The sequence below is a fragment of the Haliotis cracherodii genome, unplaced genomic scaffold, assembly GCF_022045235.1.
Source record: "Haliotis cracherodii isolate W230 unplaced genomic scaffold, xgHalCrac1.p SCAF_15, whole genome shotgun sequence".
NCBI classification, from domain to species: domain Eukaryota; kingdom Metazoa; phylum Mollusca; class Gastropoda; order Lepetellida; family Haliotidae; genus Haliotis; species Haliotis cracherodii.
Genome location: NW_027266270.1, coordinates 27375192 through 27398314, shown reverse-complemented (window position 1 = coordinate 27398314; position 23123 = coordinate 27375192). Strand labels below are relative to the sequence as shown.

Genomic DNA, 23123 nt, shown 5'->3' with positions numbered 1-23123 from the left:
ACAATGTGAAATCAGTGGCTTCCTTTAGCGCAATAAAGCAACAAAAGCCCCACCAATTCTATTATCAGCCAATCAGGAAACAGTAGTCCTTCCATAGTTTCATATTGGTGTATGGACATGATGGAGGCATGAACACAAAAATAATTGCTTTGTTAACCAATCAAATACACTGAACTGTGAAAATGTTTGAATTTATCTCATGATCTTTGCAGGTGAAGGAACTTATTCTTAATGAGAATGAAAGGGAGCAGATCTTTGAATCTCTTCGTACTTATCAATCGTAAGTACACAATATATATCTGGCATCATATGAATCGGCATTAAGTTTGTTTGTTGTTTAACGCCGCCCTCAGCAATATTCCAGCTATATGACGGCGGTCTGTAAAGAATCGAGTCTGGACCAGACAGTCCAGTGATTGACATCATGAGCATCGATTCACGCAATTGGGATACAATGACATGCATCAACCAAGTCAGCGAGGCTGACCACCCAATCCCGTTAGTCGCCTCTTACGACAAGCATCGTCGCCTTTTATGACAGACATAGGTTGCTGAAGACCTATTCTACCCTGCATCTGAATCAGCATAAAGAAACGGGCATTGCTGATATATGTGTTTGTGTGTGGTATAAAATATAATGAGGGCGCATGTTAGAATGCAGGGTACTGTGAAGAGTTGTGTCCTTTTGTTGCCAGGATCTGATAATCATGGAGTTCCAGATTCAGAACATCATTAAGGCTGGAACAGAAATTGGTATTTCTTCTTAATAATGTGTTTCATCAACAGAATGATTTTGTTTTTGTTATCAATTTGATGACCATAAGTTGGAACACATGCATGGCTCTAAATTGTGCTCATGATTCTCAACCCGTGGAAATCTGGCGTAGAATAGGTCTTGTCTTAAGAGGTGACTATGTTTGTCGTTAGAGGTGACTAAAAGGGTCGGGTGGTCAGTCACTGGATTGTCTGGTCCAGACTCGATTTTATATATAGCATGATTATACTGCATGGATTCTGTTCAAATTAAGGGAACAGTTTCCATTCTAATAGATGAGGTAAAGTGCAAAGTTTGATTTTGTTATGTGTATTTTCGGAAAACAGATAATGTTTTTCATGTTGTGAACTTTGAATATTTTTGTTTACTTCAACTTTTGTGCGACCTATTATTTGAAAACAACTTAATGGATTCTTTTCCAATTAGGGATACAGTTTCTATGCCAGTAGGAGGGGTGCAATGCAAAGTTTGTTTGGGTTTTCTGAAAACATACAGCTATTTTAACATTTTTTGCTTGGAATTTTTGTTCCAAAATATTTGTGCGACCTATAACTAGAAAACTAATGCATGGATTCTTTTCCAATTTAGGGAACAGTTACCATACTAATAGAAGAGGTGCATTGCCTATTTTAATTTGATATGTGTTTTTTCTGAAGTTTTTCATGTTTTTTCGAAATATGTTTGTGTCAGAATCAGGGGTATTAGTGAGCCCTACTCACTTTTTGTCTTTTTGTTTTAATGGTAATGCACCAAGAATATTATCTTCTATTACCACCTGTTAACTGTTTGATATTTGATTTAATTTGTCATAAACCACCACTGTACAAACACACTGATAGGTCGACCGTGATAGACAATGAGATCCCATCCTTTTACGTTGCATACCTGAAGTAGATAACACTAATCTCGTTGGAAGCCTTGTCTTGAACACGTGAATGAACAAACAATTTATCAATATGTTGCAATACATTGTGGTAACCACACACACAGCGCTTACCTTATTTAACATATTTTATGTTCTGTTGTATTTGAACCAGAAACACAGCGATATTGTTCCCAGACTGCAGGGCAGAATAGGTCCTCAGAACCCCACACTAGTCTCTCGGTGGGGATTCTGATTCAGGGGCAGAATAGGTCCTTAGAACCCCACACTAGTCTCTCGGTGGGGACTCCGATTCAGGGGAAGAATAGGTCCACAGTATCCCATTTTTGTTTAAGGAAAGACTAATGAGGATTAAATGGTCACAATGTGTGACCTGGTTGAATGTGTATCATGTCTAAAGTGTATGGATCTTTGTATATGTTGTCAGATAGTCATTTGCCTGGCTCTGCTTATTTACTGACTGACGTGATATTCTGGAATATTGATGACAGTGGCATAAAATACCATTGCTGAATTTTCTTAAGTACTGGTAAACACTCTTTGCTTGAGACATATTGCAGATATAAAAGATCCATGAAAGGGAGATTATTCTAATTCTGCATATTTCATTAATAGCCGGGCGGTCGCGTTCACTCCTCTTGCCGAAGACCCGGGTTTGATCCCGACATGGGTACAATGTGTAAAGCCCATTTCTGGTGTCCCCTGTCGCGATATTGCTGGAATATTTCTAAAAGCGGCATAAAACCATACTCACTCACTCATTAATAGCCACTATAATCATAATAATCATTTGGCCTGAAAATCTACCAGCTTTATCTATAGTAAACTGTCTGTAATAAGCGGGGAGGGGGGTCCTTCAGATTTGCTTGTACAATATTTGAATCTATGCCCCCCCCAATTTTGATCTTATAAATTTTAGAGTTTATCCAGGTTTATGATAAGGACTGCTATTCTGTCATGCTAAATTTAGAACAAAGGTTAACATAGGCAAGGTTGTGAATATAATTTATAGATTGGTGTTGTATTTTCTCATAGTATTGCTCCCACTGTATATATCGTTTGTTATGTAGACTACGGTATTTTGGCACGTAAGGACATGTGGTTTACAATGAGTTCTTATCAAGTTACTAGGCTTATTTGAATTTCGTTAGTAATCTCTGTAGATTGTTGGAGCTGAGCGCAGCTGATAACCCATAATGCAGCTGGGTCACTGTCATGGCAGCCTGAAGCTGAATCTGGGGTAACAACTGTGACTTTTTGCAGCAACCTTCTAAAGTACTGCAGCCAAAGTGCAATCTGTTAAGGAATACCAAACACTTTCACTTGACGATTAAATAATATTTTTGAAAAAGCAGGGTTTTACTGGATGCAAATATCCGGATCCAGTTTGCATACATATTGTTTATGGATGCAAAAAATACATTGCAAATCCTGTGGAAGCGGAAAAAGTATGACTGTTTGAACTGTTGACTATATCAGAACATTGTTGATTGTATGAAACATATGACTGATACTACTATTCTGGTAAGGTTATTCTAGGAACTTTTCATCCATTTACTTTACTCTGCCCTCAACAACTGCAGCTATTACAGCTATTTACAAGTGAGACATCCCCGTGGTATGGGTTTTCAGACGATAAAGAAACATACATAGTTTTCAAGCTAGCCACAAGAACAACCGTAAAACATCTAACTCACTTATAAAAAATAACTTTATCTGAAAATCAAACCATCACCGGAGTTTTGTGCCACAAACAACTTTAAATGTAGTACATGAAAAGAACTTTTATTGCATACAAATGTTAAGCATAATATGGGGCCCACCTCGGTTGCCTATGCGAGGTGACCCGGGTTGACACCCTTGGGTCTTGGTGATCCGTGTATGATGAATGAATGTCCTGGGGTCTCAGGGACCCAGACTAGTGTATAGTGGTGGGAGGGATATGCCGGTCCTGGGGTCCGTTGACCCAAACGATCCCTAGGGATAAGCTGGTCCTGGGTCGTGCTGACCGGACAGTACCTCGCATACTCTTTGGGGGCCAGAAACCTTCCATGCTCTGAGTATGGAGTAGCTGGTGAACATCCAAGAGCCCCCAAAGAAGTACAGAATATAAGTGAATAGGAATATAAGATGAATATAAGTCCTCAGTGAATAATAAACAACTGTTGAACATATAATACGTACTGAAAATATATGTGCCTTAAGGGCGAGCCCAGGCAGTCACTCGGTGCCCCAGCGAGTTACGCGCAAGTTACAGGCGACGCATAGCCTTGTGGACTTGCACAAAGGTGGCTTCAGACGTTCTGATGTACTTAGCATAACAGTCCTAAGTCCACCTGCCCATAGTTTTAATGAGGTGAACCTCACTGTTAACTCTGGCTGCCATTGTAGCCACCCCAATCCGGAAGAAATGCCCCGGGTAGTCCGCGGAGTTGAAGCCAGCTAGTGTGAGGACCCTACCTAACCATGAGTACACCGTCTTGGATATGGGTAGATATTCCCGACTGACAAACAGCGGACATGTCATGGTGTCAGTATCGAATAAAGCAAGGCGAAGCCCTTGCCAAAAGGGATCAGTCTTTGACGCTTTAAGGTTATCGTACATTTTTTCTTAATGTCACTCATGGTGATGTTCATATTGGGATCAAAGTTTGCCGAGCATGTGAACTCTCCACATCTAAGGAATCCGAAGAATGCTATGAGGCACATAATTCCATCAGCAAGTCATTGAATAGACCCAACACACCAGCCCTGAGCCGCTTGACAATGGTAATTAACACGTGGTAAGTCACAGGAAGTCTCCTCCTCAGCTCTGGTGTTTGGGCACGTCTGTAGCCTCTTAGAAGGGTTTGGATCCTATTCAATGCACCTTTTGAGATGTCATCAAAAAACGTCCTGATGCCGGCTTGCAGATCTGTCAGTCAGATACCTGCCTGGCAGCTGTTTTGGACACTGGTCCTCAATGATTAGTCATGGGCTAGCGTGAATTTCAAGGGTTGCAAAAGGACATTGATTTCACCATCTACAATAGGTCTGTGTGAATGACATCCATCAGTAAAATCAGTAGTCCCCTCAATTAAAAAATAGACTAAATCCCTGAATTGGCTGCTTTGTAAAATTTGTGGTATTTATTTTTCATACATTAATATTAGCACTGATTAGCATTACATGGTGACCAAGTTGAAGAAATGGGCTGATTGTAGCTTTTTACATCAGTGATGAACATGGATTCATCAGCTCAAAACTCACTGAACTCTACTTTTGGCACCAGGCCGCCTCCGTGGTCTAGTGGTAGAGAGTCCGCCCAGAGAGCGTTAAAAGATGGTACTTGTTGTTACCCTGTCTGGTGCTTGGCATTAAGGGGCTAAAACAAGGAGTCAGTATACTGTTTCTGAGTGGGGTATTCATGTTACACTGCGGCATGGTATCTCAGTGTGCTAGCACTATAAATCGGCATCAGTCCGGACTAGTAAAAGCAGCCACACACACACATACACGTGCATGCACGTCACTATATAAGTGTAATAATCTTGGACGCGACGTTAACCCTATATCACCTCACCTATTGGCACCAATTGTTTAAGCACTGTGAGTTTATATATCTGCCACTGTGCCCACTGTTGGGAACCCGGGTTAGAGTAGGTTCCCAGCAACCTAGAATTGTTATGAGAGGCAACTACAGGGTTGAGAGTCAGTCTTGGTGACTTGGCTTGGGACTTTGCTTATAATGTCAGTCAGTGATCACTGATTTGTCTGGCCCTGAATATTGATTATTTGCCATCATGTTGTTGGGATATGACCGAGTGTGGCGTTTGATACATGGTTTGTACACTGTGTCAATGCTGTCCACAGATTTCAATCCCACGATGCACGGGTGGCCCAGTAGGCCAAGGCCAAGCTAAGCAGGCTCTGCTGATCGTGGATTCAAATCTCAGATTTGCCCTAATAATGTTCCTCACTTTGTCCGCACCAAACACTTGCTTGTGGTTTTTACCAAAGTGATAGATGCCTAAAACCTCAACCACTTATCATCAACACTGACATGATGTGTAACCGAAGCTCTGTTCAAAGCAGCTTTGAACCCAACTCACTCACTCCACTGGTTAAAACAAAACAATATTTTTAACACATGTAAGGAACAAGCCTCTTGGATGACTGGGGTTTATGTTTTTCGTGACTGTAAGGTGGTTTCTAGCAAATTCAAGGTGGCATTAAACGTAAGTCACTCACTCGCTGTTTCTTCCATTCCTACAGGTCCCAGGAGCTGCATGATCTGCTGACGGAGCTGAGGAGGCTGCTGAATGAACCATCCAAACTGGAGCTGTATGAACACATCAGGTAGTTGTCTTCCTTGGCCAAAAGATGATTGGTAGTCATGCATTGAGTGAATAAGTATGGATTTACGCAGCTTTTAGCAATATTCCAGCAATATCACGGCGGGGGACACAAGAAATGGGCTTCACACATCGTACACATGTGGGCAATCGAACCATGGATCTTCGGCGTGACAAGCTACCCTGTAGTCCTGCAGATAAAGGACACGTCATATGTATGTAATTGTGGCTGTTTCCTGAATGATCAACTCTACCGTGTTCATGTATACAACATGGGCAGATAACTCTCATAGTTCTAGTACAAAACCATTCTGGAAAGCTCTACTGACTCCTACTGCCTCCACTGTCTAGTGCCTCTCTGCGTGGAGAGCGGAAGGAATGGTGGTTCCATCCCAAAAGATGCTGAAAGATGGTACTTCTTGTACCCTTACATGGCGCTCGACATTAAGGGGATAAAACAAGAACTGGTTGGCGAAATCCGTGTACTGTTTCTAAGTGGTGTAACCATGTTAAATCTCACCACGCTAACACTGAGACTTTGAAAACATTTATTTATTTATTTAATTTATTTTTTAGAAAAGAACATTCCCTTCTCTGCTGTGTTCATGTGGAATCAATGAAACTAGACATGGTTTAGTTTGATCTATAATTGCCTTGGGTTTTAATAAAAACAAAAATTATAAAATGTAAATTCGACAGTCATGGAGCAGGATGACTTAGTGGGCTATGCTCGTTGCAATATTAGTGCAAGTTTCTTGAAAGCGACGTTAAACCCCATTTCATATCATCGACTCATTGCTGTCAACTGCAAATCAAATGCCATGACAGCACTGAATATTTTTTACCAGTTCAATATTTTTCTGCTTCTGACAATTTATGACAAATGCATTTACAATAGTTTCTACTGCCACATGACATTATTCTTAATGAAACGTATGTGCTTAGGAGTGTTTGTTTCAACATGACATTGACTGTGGAGATGTCAGTTCCAAATACCTCCCCAGTGCACCATGCTTGTTATAGGAGTCTACTAAATAGGGGTTCTGGGCTGAGACACTTTGACTGATTTACTTCGATGGCATGGATCGTTGCTCATGCTTTCATTCACTGGTTTGTCTGATCCAGACTCCATTGGCAGCATGATGTAGCTGGAATATTGTAGACTGAGGTGCACTCAAGGTGATATGTTTTGAGACATTCCCAAGTCTCAGCAAGTGGGACTTGTTCTAACTCTCTGACAACTGTTCAATTAGCATACAGTATTTACCCTGTGAAGAGCCAAGGCCTGTTACCATCAGTTTACTTTTTAGACCATGGCCCCGTTCCACCAAGCAATCTTCAGAAGGCTATATTTAAGTATGGTAGAACTGTGGAACTCAGGGCCCAGGACCTGATTAGAGACCAGGCTGCCGTTGTACAAAACAACCTTAGCCCTAAGACTGTTGTAAGTCTATGTTAATGCATTGGAGTTACGATCACCTTAGCGCTAATATCGCTTTGTATGACGCCCTTCCTTATTCCACAAAGTAATGTTAGCGCTATGACAATTGTAAGCATATGTTAAAGTATGGAAGTTACAACCATCTTAGTGCTAAGATCGCTCTATAGAACAGGGCCCAGGACCTTATTAGGGGCCAGCTCTTATATATTATAGTCACCATCTTAATTACTTTCGTAGATATGATGAGAAGGGATGATCTAATGCATGACATGGTATAGTATTCAAATGTTTAAGGTAGAAATCCTCAGTTGTAGCTAGCTCTGCCTTCATATGATAACCTGGTCTATTACAAAGTCTTGCCCCTTGACCCAACTTTACTCAGGATGGCTCTTAATAGATAAAAATTGGTAACAAGTTTTTGTGATGGTCAGTATGCTGTTACATTATGTGAATTTGATGCAGGTCTCAGTTCATCAAGTTTTGCTGTCCTGTAAACTGATGGACTGTTGTAAGAGTCTAGTAATGAGTCTCTCCCTGATGCAGGTCTCAGTTCATCAAGTTTTGCTGTCCTGTAAACTGATGGACTGTTGTAAGAGTCTAGTAATGAGTCTCTCCCTGATGCAGGCCTCAGTTCATCAAGTTTTGCTGTCCTGTAAACTGATGGACTGTTGTAAGAGTCTAGTAATGAGACTCTCCCTGATGCAGGTCTCAGTTCATCAAGTTTTGCTGTCCTGTAAACTGATGGACTGTTGTAAGAGTCTAGTAATGAGTCTCTCCCTGATGCAGGTCTCAGTTCATCAAGTTTTACTGTACTGTAAACTGATGGACTGTTGTAAGAGTCTAGTAATGAGACTCTCCCTGATGCAGGTCTCAGTTCATCAAGTTTTGCTGTCCTGTAAACTGATGGACTGTTGTAAGAGTCTAGTAATGAGTCTCTCCCTGATGCAGGTCTCAGTTCATCAAGTTTTGCTGTCCTGTAAACTGATGGACTGTTGTAAGAGTCTAATAATGAGTCTCTCCCTGATGCAGGTCTCAGTTCATCAAGTTTTGCTGTCCTGTAAACTGATGGACTGTTGTAAGAGTCTAATAATGAGTCTCTCCCTCAGGCCCCTCGTGATGCCCAAGCACCAGCTGGAGTACAGCCAGAAAACCCCTCAGACTCCGGGCATCAAGCTCCGAGTCATCCGACTCAAACGCCAGGCCGGAGAAAGTCTGGGGTTTGCGGTCAGGGGAGGTAAGTCACTCTAAGAGAGAACAATGTTGTACTCTTTATCTTTGATTAACTATTTATGTATGTCAAAGTGAACCCATTCTCCTAACATCACGACAGTTATTTGTTATCCTCCGCGACTCCGCAGATCTTGAAAAACGTGCAATATTCCCTTGCCAGACTTGGCATTTAGATAGATCCAGCAGTCAACTGGTGCCTGTTTATAGTTTCTGACTTTTGGACAATTCATTTTTCGAGTTTCCATAGCAACAAAATATTTATAGAACTAGTTGAAGTATTTGCCATTGCAGGGGATATCGATGACTTTGACTCCTTGTACTTTTCCTGTCACCCTTGAGTTGACAGAAGTTTAAACATGTTAAATTTCCGTATCAGCTTGTGTTGGCACAGCAGGATTTGTTGTTTACACAGTCCTGCCAAGTTTTCTGTTTGAAAAAGTGCATCCTCTATTATCCAGTGTCATATATATCTCCATTCTATTATGATGTGAACCCTGGACCCATTGCAGAAGGAACATTAGCATGTCCAGTTGTATTTGAACGTCTCTCCCAAATACGGCGAGTCAAGGTACTGGTCTAGAAATTGGATTGGATGACTATTGTTAGTGTCAAGTCAAAAGACCCAAAATCAAAACGAAAATATAGTAGCGAATGGGTCCAGATATATATATAATAACAGAATGGAGACATGATACATGGGACTATTAAGGATGTCTTTCATGAAGAATTCATGTCTCTCAGACTTTAATGTTTAGCATTGTTTAGTGGGACATGTGGTTCAAGTGTTATGGTTAAAGGGTTTCTAAGATGTATCAAACTATTTCCTCTACCATAATATGCCTGCAACAGAAGCCTTCCTCACTCGATCACTCGTATGTATTTTGGTTTTCATGGCTGTATTTTATTTTCAGGATTTGAGCATGGTATAGGAGTGTTTGTGTCTCACGTGGATGCTACGTCACAGGCCAGCAAGCGAGGGCTCAAGGTAGGTCCAACCCAGTGCCAAGCTCACGACCATTAAAGGTTTTTGAACTGTCATATATTAAGATCACCAGCGAAGATCCAGGTTAGAACAGGTCTTCAGCAACTCATGCTTGCCATAAAAGGCAACTTTGCTTGTTGTAAGCGGCGACACACGTGAACGTACCTCAATTGCGTGGATTGATGCTCATGATGTCAATCAGTTGATTGTCTGGTCCGGACTCGATTATTTACAGATTGCCGTCATATAGCTGGAATATTGCTGAGTGTGGCGTTAAACAACAAAACCAACCAACCATATCTTTAGATCCCTTTCAGAACATATTTTAATTTAATCTGTCGCCAAACAAAGTGATTCAGGCGAGAGACTAAAAGTCAGTTTGTCAAAAATAGGACAGTAATTATGTCGGACAGATTCTGAAATTGCCTTTTGCTATTTACTGATTTGGGGCATTTTTATTTATTTTTATTTTCAATCATATCCATGGCAACAAGGTGTGTTTGTCCAGACCATATCTCTAAAACTAAAAGGTATTCTTTCTTGAAACTGTGCACACACAAAACCAGGTTGTCAACTGGTGCCTTTTGCTATTTAGGGACTTTTAGAATATTTTTTTCCATTTCCATGGCAGGACTTTGACAATGTTACGAATCCCAATTCCATGCTATTGTTTTGATAGCTCAATAACTACTCTTGTACATGGACTGACAAATTAGATAGAAATTCCCTCATCAAGTTAGACTTAAAGGAACAGTCAGATGATTTGTTGTTTCAAATTTGTTAGGGGCTGGGGTGATTTTTCATCTTCTGATAACTCTTTTTTCATGATGTCACAGCATTGTATGACATCATTTAATTGTTGCTGCTTGTTAGAAATTGAGGGAAATACGCAAATGCATGTTTTTAACTGTTTAGCACATATTTGAATTTTTTTATCTATGGTTAAAATATTTTAATAAGTTATTTACTATTTATTATACTTTTATGCGAAGGATGTTGAGGGATTTCACCATAGGACTCTATTGTAAAAGGTAATAAATAATTTGGCACAATAATAAGTGCGCCTAGTGCAATAGAATGCACATGAACTCCTTCTTTTTCAATTGGAAAGTCACCATTGAATGCAGCATTAAAATATGGACTTTTAAAATCATGCTATTTTCTCAATGGGCCTGCTAATTTACAATTCCTAGATAAATCTCTGCATCATCATCAGACACCAACCATTTCATATTCACCTGGGGTTTTACTTTCCAAATAATATTCCTCTCCCCCACCCCCCAATAATTTTGGGGTGCCTGTAAAATATTTTACTCATTAAAGTTGTTTGTCCTTTGTATAGCATTATGTAAGTAAACGACTGCAGTCACCCAACAAATAGAACATATGCTTAGGTTCCAGGACCTTTGAAAAAATTTTAAAAAAATATTGCGATTTGGGGTCTTTTTCACCATTTCTTGAGGAATAAGTATTCCATGCCTACCAGCCTGGTATGTTGGAGAGTACATGATGATTTGTGTGGTATTTTAGGTTGGAGATGAGATTGTTCGGGTCAATGGGTACACCATCGCTGAAGCCATACATGAGGATGTCCTCAACCTCATCAAGTCCCACGAGGAAATTGTCCTCAAAGTGACACGTAAGTCCACAATCATGATGTCCATGTGATGCTCGCCTTGATGAATGTAGTGTTCAGTGGTTCAGAGATTTTTAACGTGTAAGTCAGCACCCTGCAATATCCTGGTAGATGGTGGCGACATGTGTATTGGCTAGACGAATCAGTGATTGATACGAGCAATGTCCCTCTTTGTCGAGGTATGACACTCAGTGGATTGTCTGGTCCAGACTTGATTATTTACTGACCACGGTCATAGCTGGTATATTGCAGAGTGCGGCGTTAAACAACAACAAACAAAATAATAATCAATTATGAATGAAAGATTTTCAATTGTATATTTAATAACAGTTATATTCATTTGTTTGCAGATATTGGAATGCTTCCAGTTAAGAAGTATGTAGCCCTCTGACTTGTAATGCCCTTTTGTTTACCAATGTAGAATTAATAATAGGGGTTGATGATATGTGGTTGCATCAACAACCCCAGTAATTGTGTTCCAACTTGTGTTTTCCATATTCCTGAAGATCGAATACAATTCTTACCATCAACATTTATAGGACATTATCAGATGTACCTCTCATGTCGTCAAAATACAATGAAAATGAAAATACAATGTCAAGAATGAATTTGTTTGTATCAGCATGTGATTTCTTTTTAATTCTTCACATGAAGTAATTAATAAATAATAGTATGAAATTCAGTATGAAATTCAGTGATATTTTATGAAATGTTTGTATGGAAGTATAGCAGCTCCACATTCAACATCTTGTTTTAGTAACCCGAAGGAATCGGTCTGTTGGAACTACGTAGAAACTCTGGACTCCTCCAAGGCCTTGGTGAGTTACAACTGAATACAAGCCTCAGAGGTCCTAGGACCCCCAGTACCCCACGCTTGTCTCCTTGTGGGGATTCCATGGACCCAGTACCCCATGCTTGTCTCCTTGTAGAGATTCCATGGCCCCAGTACCCCATGCTTGTCTCCTTATGGGGATTCCATGGCCCCAGTACCCCATGCTTGTCTCCTTGTGGGGATTCCATGGCCCCAGTACCCCATGCCTGTCTCCTTATGGGGATTCCATGGCCCCAGTACCCCATGCCATTAACAATGGCTTTACGTACGTGTAGGCTTCACTCAGTCATCGAGGGTCATGATGATATTAATTATGCAAGTACATTTAGATTTACGTGGAGAATTGATAAAGAAGAAATATTTCTTTGTAACTTAGCTTCGGACAAGTTTGTATCACTGGTTGAAAAAGCAGTAGATACCGTATTCACAAATATTGATGAAAGTATTGAGTTTATTAGAGAAGCACTCTCCTATGCTGGGAACGAAATGAAGAAAGTGGTTCACGTGGACAAGAAAACACAAAAATGGTTTGATTGGGAATGTCAGTTACTAAAAAAAGAGAGATGTACATGCTTCAACAAATTCAGAAGAGATAAAGATTTACAGTCATTAAGGGAATATACAAGAATTAGAAATCTTTACAAAACCACGTGCAGGGAAAAGAAGATTATATTTCTTGAAAAGAAAAAAACAATATTTGGAAGATAACATTAAGTCGTCGAAAGAATTTTGGACAACCCTCCACAAGCTAAATCCACATTATGAGTTTAAAAATAATATTGAAATTGATAAATGGTATGATTATTTCAAAAATATGTTTAGTGGTAATGGTGTTGGGAATGATACCTACTTTGAATTATCAGATCAGGAAACATGTGATAATGACATAACTGCTACAATCCTTGACTCGCCAATCACAAGAGAGGAAATTCAAAAAGCTATCTAAGATTTGAAAAACAGCAAGAGTTCCGGCATAGATGGTTTAATTCCAGAATTTTTTAAACATTCTGTTAATATTCTACTCCCATACCTTGAATTACTGTTTAATAAGATTTTAGAAACGTCTTATTTCCAAAAAGAGTGGACTATCGGTGTGATTGTTCCACTACATAAATCAGGATCACATACCGATACCAAAATTTATCGAGGAATTACCCTTCTGAGTGTTTTTAGCAAAATATTTATTTCTATTATTAATAAAAGGCTCACTTTTTGGTCAGATTCATTAGATAAAATTTCGGAAGAACAAGCAGGTTTTAGACAAGGGTATTCAACCACGGATAATATTTTCGTACTTAATGCGATTATTCACAAATACATGCAGAGAAAAGGTGGAAAATTTTATGCAATTTTTGTTGATTTCAAAAAAGCGTTTGATTCTGTAAACAGAAATATAATGTGGTCATTGTTTCTTTCAAATGGGGTGAGTAATAAAATGGGTAAACTATTATGCAATATTTATCAAAATGTAAAGTCATGTGTTAAAAATCGGGGAATATACTCTGATGTCTTCACATGTAACATTGGTGTACGCCAAGGCTGTATTCTTAGCCCATTTCTGTTCTGTTTTTTCATTAATGAACTAGCTACACAAATTAAGGAAAATTGTACGGATGGTATACAGCTGCATCCAGATATTGTTAAGATATTTCTGTTGCTTTTTGCTGATGATATAGTCCTGTTCTCTAGTACGATAAAAGGTTTACAGAATTTGATAGATCAACTGGAGCTGTACTGTTCTAATTGTAAACTCCAAGTGAACACTGAGAAAACGAAAGTGTTAGTTTTCAAAAAGGGAAATAAACTATCAAGTAGGGAAAAATGGTTCTTCAACTCACAACCGTTAAAAATTGTCACTTCTTATAAATATCTGGGAGTAACCTTCACAGGCAGATTAACGTGGAATTACCACACCAGTAATGCAGCAATGCAGGCAAAAAAGATACTAATGGGAATCTTACATAGTTTGAAAACGTTCACTGATCTCTCATATCAAACCTTTTTTAAAATATTTGATACAAAAATTACTCCAATTCTTATATATGGAGCAGAGGTCTGGGGGCATACTGAATACAGAACTATTGAACTGGTCCATCTATATGCTTGTAAACGATTCCTTGGCGTAAAAAACTCTACATCGAGTGTTATGGTATATGGGGAATGTGGACGTGTACCACTTTACATATTTCAGCATATTAGAATTCTCAAGTATTGGTTCAAGATTCTTAAAATGCCTATTGATAGATTACCTAGAAGATGTTACAATATGATGTTATTGTATGAAAAACATGGAAGCCACAATTGGGTATATGATGTAAAGTCGTTATTAAATGATTATGGGTATGTTTGGCGTAATCAATGTGTACCAAACAATCCAGATTCATTTTTAGTTTCTTTACGCCAGAGACTTAAGGATATAAAATGGGCATCGCATGTTTTAAGTTCAGAAAAATGCAATTATTACAAGCTTTTCAAGACAACAATTTCCCCAGAATACTATTTGTTTGACATCAACTTTAAAAGGTTTAGAATAAGTTTAGCACAATTTAGATGCAGCTCTCATAGACTTAGGATCGAAGTAGGCAGGCATAGAAACATAGACAGAGAATTGAGAATATGTGAGCAATGTGATTTAAATGTGATTGAAGATGAGTTTCATTTTCTGTTAGTTTGTCCAAAATACGACCACCTTAGAAGAAAATATATTGATCTGCCTGGTTATGTACATCCCACTATACAAAGATTTACAACGATCATGTCAACAACTGATAAAGATACTCTAAAAAATCTATCAATGTTCATTTATCATGCTATGTTAACTAGAATATGACCTGTTAAACGGATCTGTAACCACTCCCGAAAACAGAATTGTACTATGGGCCTGAGGCCTTTCAGTATGGAATAAAACTTAAGGTCGTACCCCATGCTTGTCTCCTTATGGGGATTCCATGGCCCCAGTACCCCATGCTTGTCTCCTTGTAGGGATTCCATGGCCCCAGTACCCCATGCCTGTCTCCTTATGGGGATTCCATGGCCCCAGTACCCCATGCCTGTCTCCTTGTGGGGATTCCATAGCCCCAGTACCCCATGCCTGTCTCCTTGTGGGGATTCCATGGCCCCAGTACCCCATGCTTGTCTCCTTATGGGGATTCCATGGCCCCAGTACCCCATGTCTGTCTCCTTATGGGGATTCCATGGCCCCAGTACCCATGCCTGTCTCCTTGTGGGGATTCCATAGCCCCAGTACCCCATGCCTGTCTCCTTGTGGGGATTCCATGGACCCCAGTACCCCATGCCTGTCTCCTTGTGGGGATTCCATAGCCCCAGTACCCCATGCCTGTCTCCTTGTGGGGATTCCATGGACCCCAGTACCCCATGCTTGTCTCCTTATGGGGATTCCATGGACCCAGTACCCCATGCTTGTCTCCTTATGGGGATTCCATGGACCCAGTACCCCATGCTTGTCTCCTTATGGGGATTCCATGGCCCCAGTACCCCATGCTTGTCTATTTCTGGAGATTCCATGGCCCCAGTACCCCATGCTTGTCTCCTTCTGGAGATTCCATGGCCCCAGTACCCCATGCTTGTCTCCTTCTGGAGATTCCATGGCCCCAGTGCCCCATGCTTGTCTCCTTATGGGGATTCCAAGGCCCAAGCACCCCATGCTTGTCTTTTTGTAGGGACAGGGGTAGAATAGTGGCAGTTGATGTTTCTAAGAACAAATTCATAGAAAATAACTGATATTGACCAAAAGTTGAGTGAGTAACATTAATGCAAGCCATAGAATGTTAAATTACCTTATGTAGTATTTTTCGGATTTCTGGTTGAGGGATATCATCAGCTTTGTATGTTCTATTCCTCTATTTCACTTTTAGTATTTCAAGTACAGATTATATGTGCGGGCTCTGTGTTTATTTAGTTATATTCCACAGACAGTGTTTTACTTCAACATATGGAAGAGGAGAGATGTGGTGCTGAGTTGTTTCCCTTGAAACAATATCAAGCATGTATCCAGACTCGCCCATTCTAAATACTCAAGCAATATGTGTAAATATCTCTGTCCCATTCCAGCAAGAGATTCTGGACAAAGATTCACAGATGGAAAAGAGAGGTTCCTCAGGCCCAGAGCTGAAAATCTTCATCAACACGACTGGTGTCTCCTCCATCGGATGTGGGTCAGTACATGCTCCAAATGTTTCAGACCTGGGCAAGAAGTCCCTAGCACTCTATTGCTTGTCATAAGAGGTGACTCAATAGGATCCAATAGCCAGAGACGATGGTTTGTTTGCGTGTAATTGTACCCCAATGACGTGGGATGTTCATGATATCAAATAGTGGTCTTCTAACCAAGACTTACTATGATGAAATGTTGCTGATTGCAACACAGAAGAACAAACCAACATCATCATCATGTTTGTTGTTTAACACCACACTCGGCAGTATGCCAGCTGTGTGACAGTGGGCTTGTAAATAATCTAGTCTGGACCACACGATACAGTGATTAACATCACGAGCATCAATGTACACTATTGGGATACAATGACATGCATCAACAAGACTGACCACCTGATCCTATTAGTCGCCTCTTGTGGTAAGCATAGGTCAGTTAGCTGGAATATTGCTAAATGCTTGTTGTATACTTGTCAGCCTTATTGGCGGTATAATGGATATTCATGGATATCTGACCCATGGGGTTCCAGGTTAGAACTGGTCCCCAACATCCTATGCTGGTCGTCAGTTAGAGGTGACTAAATCAGATGTACTGGGTTATCGTTCCCAATTGAGTGGATTGATGTGCGGGTTGTCAATCACTGGGTTGTCTGGTCCATACCCACTTATTTGCAGGCTGCCTTTGTGAAGATGGAATATTGCTGAGTGTGTCATTAAACAACACATAAACAAATCCTAAATATGAAAGACAACTATTGGTGAATGACTATGTCATGTATGTTACAGTGATATGCCATTTTGTTGCCAGGATTGTGAGTGGACCATCTCACTTCCCAGGGATCTTTGTAGAGAAGGTGCGCTCCGGGGGACTGGCAGAGGAGGTCAACTTGGAGGTCGGAGATCAGATCGTAGAGGTCAATGGAACAAGCTTCCTTGGGATCACGCACAAAGAGGTAGAGTTACCTCCCCTATCTGACACAGCCACTGTTGGTAGAAGTAGTGGGTGAATATGTTTTAGTGCTGCAGTGACAGCTGTGATTAGCTGTATAACAGCAGTTTGTAAGTATGAACATGGAGAAGATTGTGTGAATGAATGTATGTTGTTTCATTTGGCATTCAAATAATGGTTTCTGTGATGCTATTCTACAATCTCATTAAAATAACATTTTTTTCTTCTGATATTTGTCACAAACAAGACCTGACGCCAAAGGAGGTCAGGTGAGGTGAACTTTCTAATCAGCCAATCAGTGAGGAGGCTTCTCGGGCTAGGACAGGTAATTTGGGTACTCTGGTCATGTGGATACTGAGTAGGACCCGGGTACCCGCACTAATACCCAGACCTTAGGTTAATCACACGATATATTGTTTAATGACAAAAATTATATAGAACACCATGGTTCTGTGACACATCACTAATGTTCACATTTCTTTCCTATTGTTTTGTATATGTTTGTATAAAGATAAAGCTTCAGTTAACTTCAGTGTATGCATTACCAGATGATTTTTCTGTGTATCTAAATACATTTTGCCAGGGCTACAGTCAAACTATGCCCAACTGGACATTATGTATCCATCTCTTGAGACCTACAGCAGGTACCCATGTCGGATAGGGTAATACGGGGTTGGGTCCCAGGTAGTAAATTTGGACTCGACCCGGCCCTAGAGGCTTATACATTTTCTGTATGGAAAAAAATGAATGCAAATGGACTGTTTTTAATTGAGACTTATCATGACTTTGTAGATTATGGAATGTGGTGGATACTTTACACACTGTCATTTCTGACTGCAGTTTGTTCTGCTACAGATGCTTGTCGTGAGAGGCAACTATGCATGTTGGTTGATACGTGTCATCATATCCCATTTGTGTGCATCAATGCTCATGATGCCAATTACTGGATTGTCTGGTCCAGACTCGATTATTTACTGACCGCTGTCATGTAGCTGGAATATTGATGAGTGCGGCATTAAACAACAAACAAAACAAAAGACTGCAGTCAACATCTACACTGAAAAGGTGTACTTGGGTTTTGTTTTGTTCAGACCAAACTTTGTTACTCACATTGGGACGGGTTTGCAAAATTTAGAATTTTTTAGGGGTTGTTTAGAAATCTGACACCTGATTGGCTGAGTTACCCACACAACATGTTCTCTTATTTGATGGTCAGATTTTGATAAGACTCACCTGATCTTGATGATGAGAGGCATTGAATCGGAGTAAAGATCTTTTGTGATGAAAATGCTGTGTTGGAATTGTTCACAGACTATATTAGAGATGCTATGTTTGCGTACAGGCTGTGGTGACCCTGAAGAGTAGTACCCAGCTGAACATGATCATCAAGAAGAAAGTTGTAAGTATATTGCATCCATGTGTTTAGCATCTGTTAAGATTTATCACAACCAATGATTATCTGATAAAACCAGTGCAGCAGCCTGACGATATTACCAATTGCTCATTACTGCTCACAATGTGAACATAATAAAGTTTCACCAAATAACATGTAAAACTTTTTGTTGAAATTGCAATTCAGAAAAGTATAAACATACCCATACCCTTCATTCATTTTAAACTAAAGGCATCACAGAGGCCTACAGGCACTGAGATATATTTCCACCAGGATTGGTCGTGGGTTCAAATATCAATATTGCCCTGATTATGATTCTTCTCTGTCTGAACCTTTCATAGTCCTTGTGAGTCTCTACAAAGTGGTAAACATATACAAATCCTTTGAATACCAAACCTCTATTACATCATTGCCATAATCCTGTTTGTCTAGTGTCCTCACACTATAAATATCTTTTCAATTTTCAACAGAAGTCCTCTTCAGCTTATCCTATGGCTATATAGTGCGGAAGGGCGTGCTTTTTTATTATTTTTTTTGCTTGTTCAAACTAGATTGTAACCAAATATACAGTTGTGTACCATCAACCTGGAAAAGGGTCTCCCAACATAAACAAGCATACAAACTCCTATTGCTACATTACCAAAACATGAGATGCGCAGTAAAGCAGTGCGCATGTAAAGGGAAGTAACTGTGTGCTATATTTGATCGCATTGTTTTTAAGTATTAATAATTTTTTTTAAATGGAAATAAAAATGAAACATACGTCAGACTATATGATGATGCGGGAGGAGCCTGAGAACCAAGACTATTATTTTTTTTAGCCTAGTAAAGTCATTCATTATTTACCCTTATGGGACTTCTGGATTAGAATACGTCCCAAGCAACGTATGCAAGTGGCTAGGTGCGACTTCTTGGATCAAGTGGTCAGGCTCAGTGACTTGGTTGATCAGCAACATTGATCATTGTTCACAATATCTATCGTTGATGAGTATGGTCCACACTTGATTATTTACAGGCTGCCATGATATAACTGCAATATTGCATAGTGTAGCATTAACAACATCTAAACATGGCCTTATTTAACAGATGACAATAGGAGAGTGATCAATGTGTTGCAGGGGCTGCCACTGTTCCAACATGGCAGGCAAAGACACAGGAAGCCAGAGCCAGCTGCCAGTTTTAAGCCTACTATTGTGTCTGAGGAGCCAACTCCCGCGCCTCATTCACGGACATCGTTTCGTACTCTCCAGGAGACCAATCAGGTTGTGAGCAGCAGGTACAGTTACGATGTGCAGAAACGACGGGTCAAGTTTGATGACCATGTTTACCATTAGACGTCCATCTTGGCAATGTGTTTTTGACATTTTCAGAAGAAATATGCTAGGTTTGATGTTTGATGTTGATTAATATGCTGCAGTGAAAGTTTTGAACTGACGAGGAATTGTCATGGAAATATATAGACGTTAACTGTAATCATGCAGAAACAGGGCTTTATGGGCGAATAATGTTTTATGGTAGCTGTATGATTTGAAGAGGACACAGACTGATAGACTTGGTGTCACTCTTCATATTCAGCGCAACCCTGTGAATACAGATTTTGTGTTAGGAAATTGTCCAGATTAACAAAAGTCAGATAAAACGAATTATCAGCACAAATAGTGTCACTTTATGTACATGTGAGTGTTACCAGTATCATCGTCCAGAAGGTCGGGTTTCCTTAAAAAATTCAGTTCAGAAGATTAATTAAATTCTGTGTTGTAACTCATGCCTCATTTACGATGGGCAGTCAACTGATTTGTTTGGGAACATTTTGAACGCTGAAATTCTCAATTATGATTAGTTGTGTACTAAACATGTGTCTAAGCTAACTTACCTTGGCTTAGTCAATCAGATGACGAGGCTAGGTTGTTAGATATACCATGTACCAACTTACCACATTTATCGGGTTGTACTGTTCATTCTGGTCATGATGAATGGCTGAAAAAAGATCTTAAACAACATATATTATTAAATCTGAAATTATGCCTTGAATTAGATCTGAAATCTAAAACAGTTGCAAGAATTAGATTTGCTACAAGATTTGAGACAATGGGTGGAATAACATCTGAGAAAAGGGATAGAATTAGGTCTTTTGTTTACAATTAGATATGAAACAATGGCTAAAATATATTCCAAATAAATGTTTATGTATTTAGTACATAAAAATGATATTTCACTTGAGTAAAAAAACATTTTATGCCGGATCTCCTTTTAGTCTGCTTCATTGACAGAATGTTTACTGTAAGACTGTGAAGATACAATCTGCAGTAGTTTAGGCTTTCCATCCACAGTGGAAGTAAAAACCCACGATTGATATAACTGAAGTACTGTTGCACTCTCCTACCCAGAGTTCCATGCGACCAGCATAGTACCTCTGCCACAGGCAGGTTCCATGTGACGATTCGTCACATCTTACAGTAAACTCAAGATATTGCATATGTTTTCATCTGTTTCATTTTTGACAAATCTGCATTTCTAGATAAACATATGTCATAGAATTGTTAACTTTCATTGAGAAAATATCCTTAATCGTGAAAAACTATTTCCATTTGCGTAGTTATCCTAAGTTTACATTAGTTTTACAGCTCCACGTGCTGTCATCGAAGCCCTATGGAGAGCTAGCGATACGGTCAATTTGATGTGTAAATATGTATTGTCATGCAACTCACTGTCGCAGTTGTAGTAGCATAGTTATATAATTATGCAAAACAATGTGTAAAGTGCTCCCAAATACTGGCATTTGTCCGTTCTATACTGATTTCTGAAAAAGCGTGTTCGTTTACAAACATAAAGTCTGGTCACGTGATATGCAAATTAGCCTGTGGTAGTGGTGTTATGCTAACTCATTGCTGTGCTGGGGTGTGGTAGTGTTGAAAGCAGTGTTCAACCCATCTCACCTTCTTTGTATGATTCAGAATGAAATATGATGGGGTGAAATAATGATAAATAATGAAGAATTCTAACATATTGACTTTCTAGCTTTCACTGCACACAGTTGCCATCTAATTCTATATCAGACCCCATCTTGTCTGCCAGAATATATACTGGTATTAGAATACCAGTATCTATATCCACTCAACTATGTCTGGTGGTAGCAGATATGAGAAATAATGACCATGTTTTCAGATTCTGATTGGGCAATGGGCATTATTCCCTACTCAGCTAAGTGGGATGTGTGTTGATATATGCTGTGGCTGTGAAGCTTCGGCTATGATGTCAGATATGTATCTGTGCAAAGCCAAATGCTGTAGAACAGTGATGATGATGATGATGATGATGATGATGTGACAAATCAGATATGAATCTGTGTAAAACATGCTATGTTCATATAATGTATTAAACTGTAAGACCAACGAACCTGGCTTGAAGAAGATTGCAAGACATTTAATTATTTTTGGGGAGAACCACGCTATTTGAAATGTCCAGGTATTTTTTAAGATTTTTCTTGTTCTTTTTTTTTTCATTTTTTGGTGGTGGGGTTGGGGAGTGGGGGCGTGGGGGCCACTTACAGATCAAAATACTTCACCGAAAGATGTGATGAATTGGACATCATATCTACCTCACTTCTCCATGTAATAATGTTTCATTCGACTGTGGAAGTTCATAAGTGCTTTGATATGAGTTCGGACGCACCATCACTTGATTAATAGCCTTTGAGCACAGATTTGAAATCAATACCATCAGTTATGTGTGTGAAACTAACTTGAAAGTTCTGGTTGTGTTTGATGAGAGTGCTCTCCCTTTGATTGGTGTATTAAGTCAGGGATTTAAGAAACCTTGGAATAACCCAGTGAAGTCTCAAAGTTAAGTAAATTATATCCTTCCTGATTTTACTAAAATATATCCTTCCTGAATTTACTGAAATATATCCCTCCTGAATTAACTAAAATATATCCTTCCTGAATTTACTGAAATATATCCTTCCTGAATTTACTAAATCATATACCTCTTGAAGTTACTCAAATATCCCCTTTCTGAAGTTACTCAATCATGTCAATGACTCCATCTTGAATTTATTTCTATGAAACCTTGAAGTGAAAATAACTTCAGAATTAAGCAAGTACAGAGGTATTGACTTTTCATGTTTTATATATATGGGAATATACATAAAGATGAATACAAGCATTTTGTCAAAGTCACTGCATTTAGAAGTGTGTAGTTTAGTCTATGACTTTACACTGTTGTTTTGCAAGAGATGTTTGTCATCTTTTTCTGATTTGTTATGATCTTTAGAGAAATAAAAGTACAGATAATTATGTCTTCTGATGTTACCCTGTTCTACAGTAAAAGATATAGAGAGCTGTTTCAGCATACAAGTCGTACATGCTGTGATTTCACCAGGTTATCTACATCCCCAGCAAGGAAGGAGTCATTAGCGATTATCCAGTGTATTAGGCTTAAAAAAGTAAAAGAATTGGTTCTCAGGCAATGACTTTTGAGAACATAGTGTGCAGGGTGG

At 39.4% G+C, this 23123-nt stretch overlaps 1 protein-coding gene across 2 annotated transcripts in view; it reads left to right on the top strand.

The window, feature by feature from the left end:
* Positions 1–23123, top strand: part of LOC139462441 (harmonin-like) — a 46475-nt gene that overhangs the window by 11119 nt on the left and 12233 nt on the right. For both annotated transcript variants that reach the window (XM_071244158.1, XM_071244157.1), the window contains exons 2-12: positions 213–280; positions 5913–5996; positions 8540–8667; positions 9575–9648; positions 11176–11284; positions 11632–11656; positions 12039–12099; positions 16185–16288; positions 17092–17236; positions 18575–18631; positions 19744–19901. In XM_071244158.1, the coding sequence (XP_071100259.1) occupies positions 213–280; positions 5913–5996; positions 8540–8667; positions 9575–9648; positions 11176–11284; positions 11632–11656; positions 12039–12099; positions 16185–16288; positions 17092–17236; positions 18575–18631; positions 19744–19901 (1013 nt within the window). The remainder of the gene's footprint in view (positions 1–212; positions 281–5912; positions 5997–8539; positions 8668–9574; positions 9649–11175; positions 11285–11631; positions 11657–12038; positions 12100–16184; positions 16289–17091; positions 17237–18574; positions 18632–19743; positions 19902–23123) is intronic.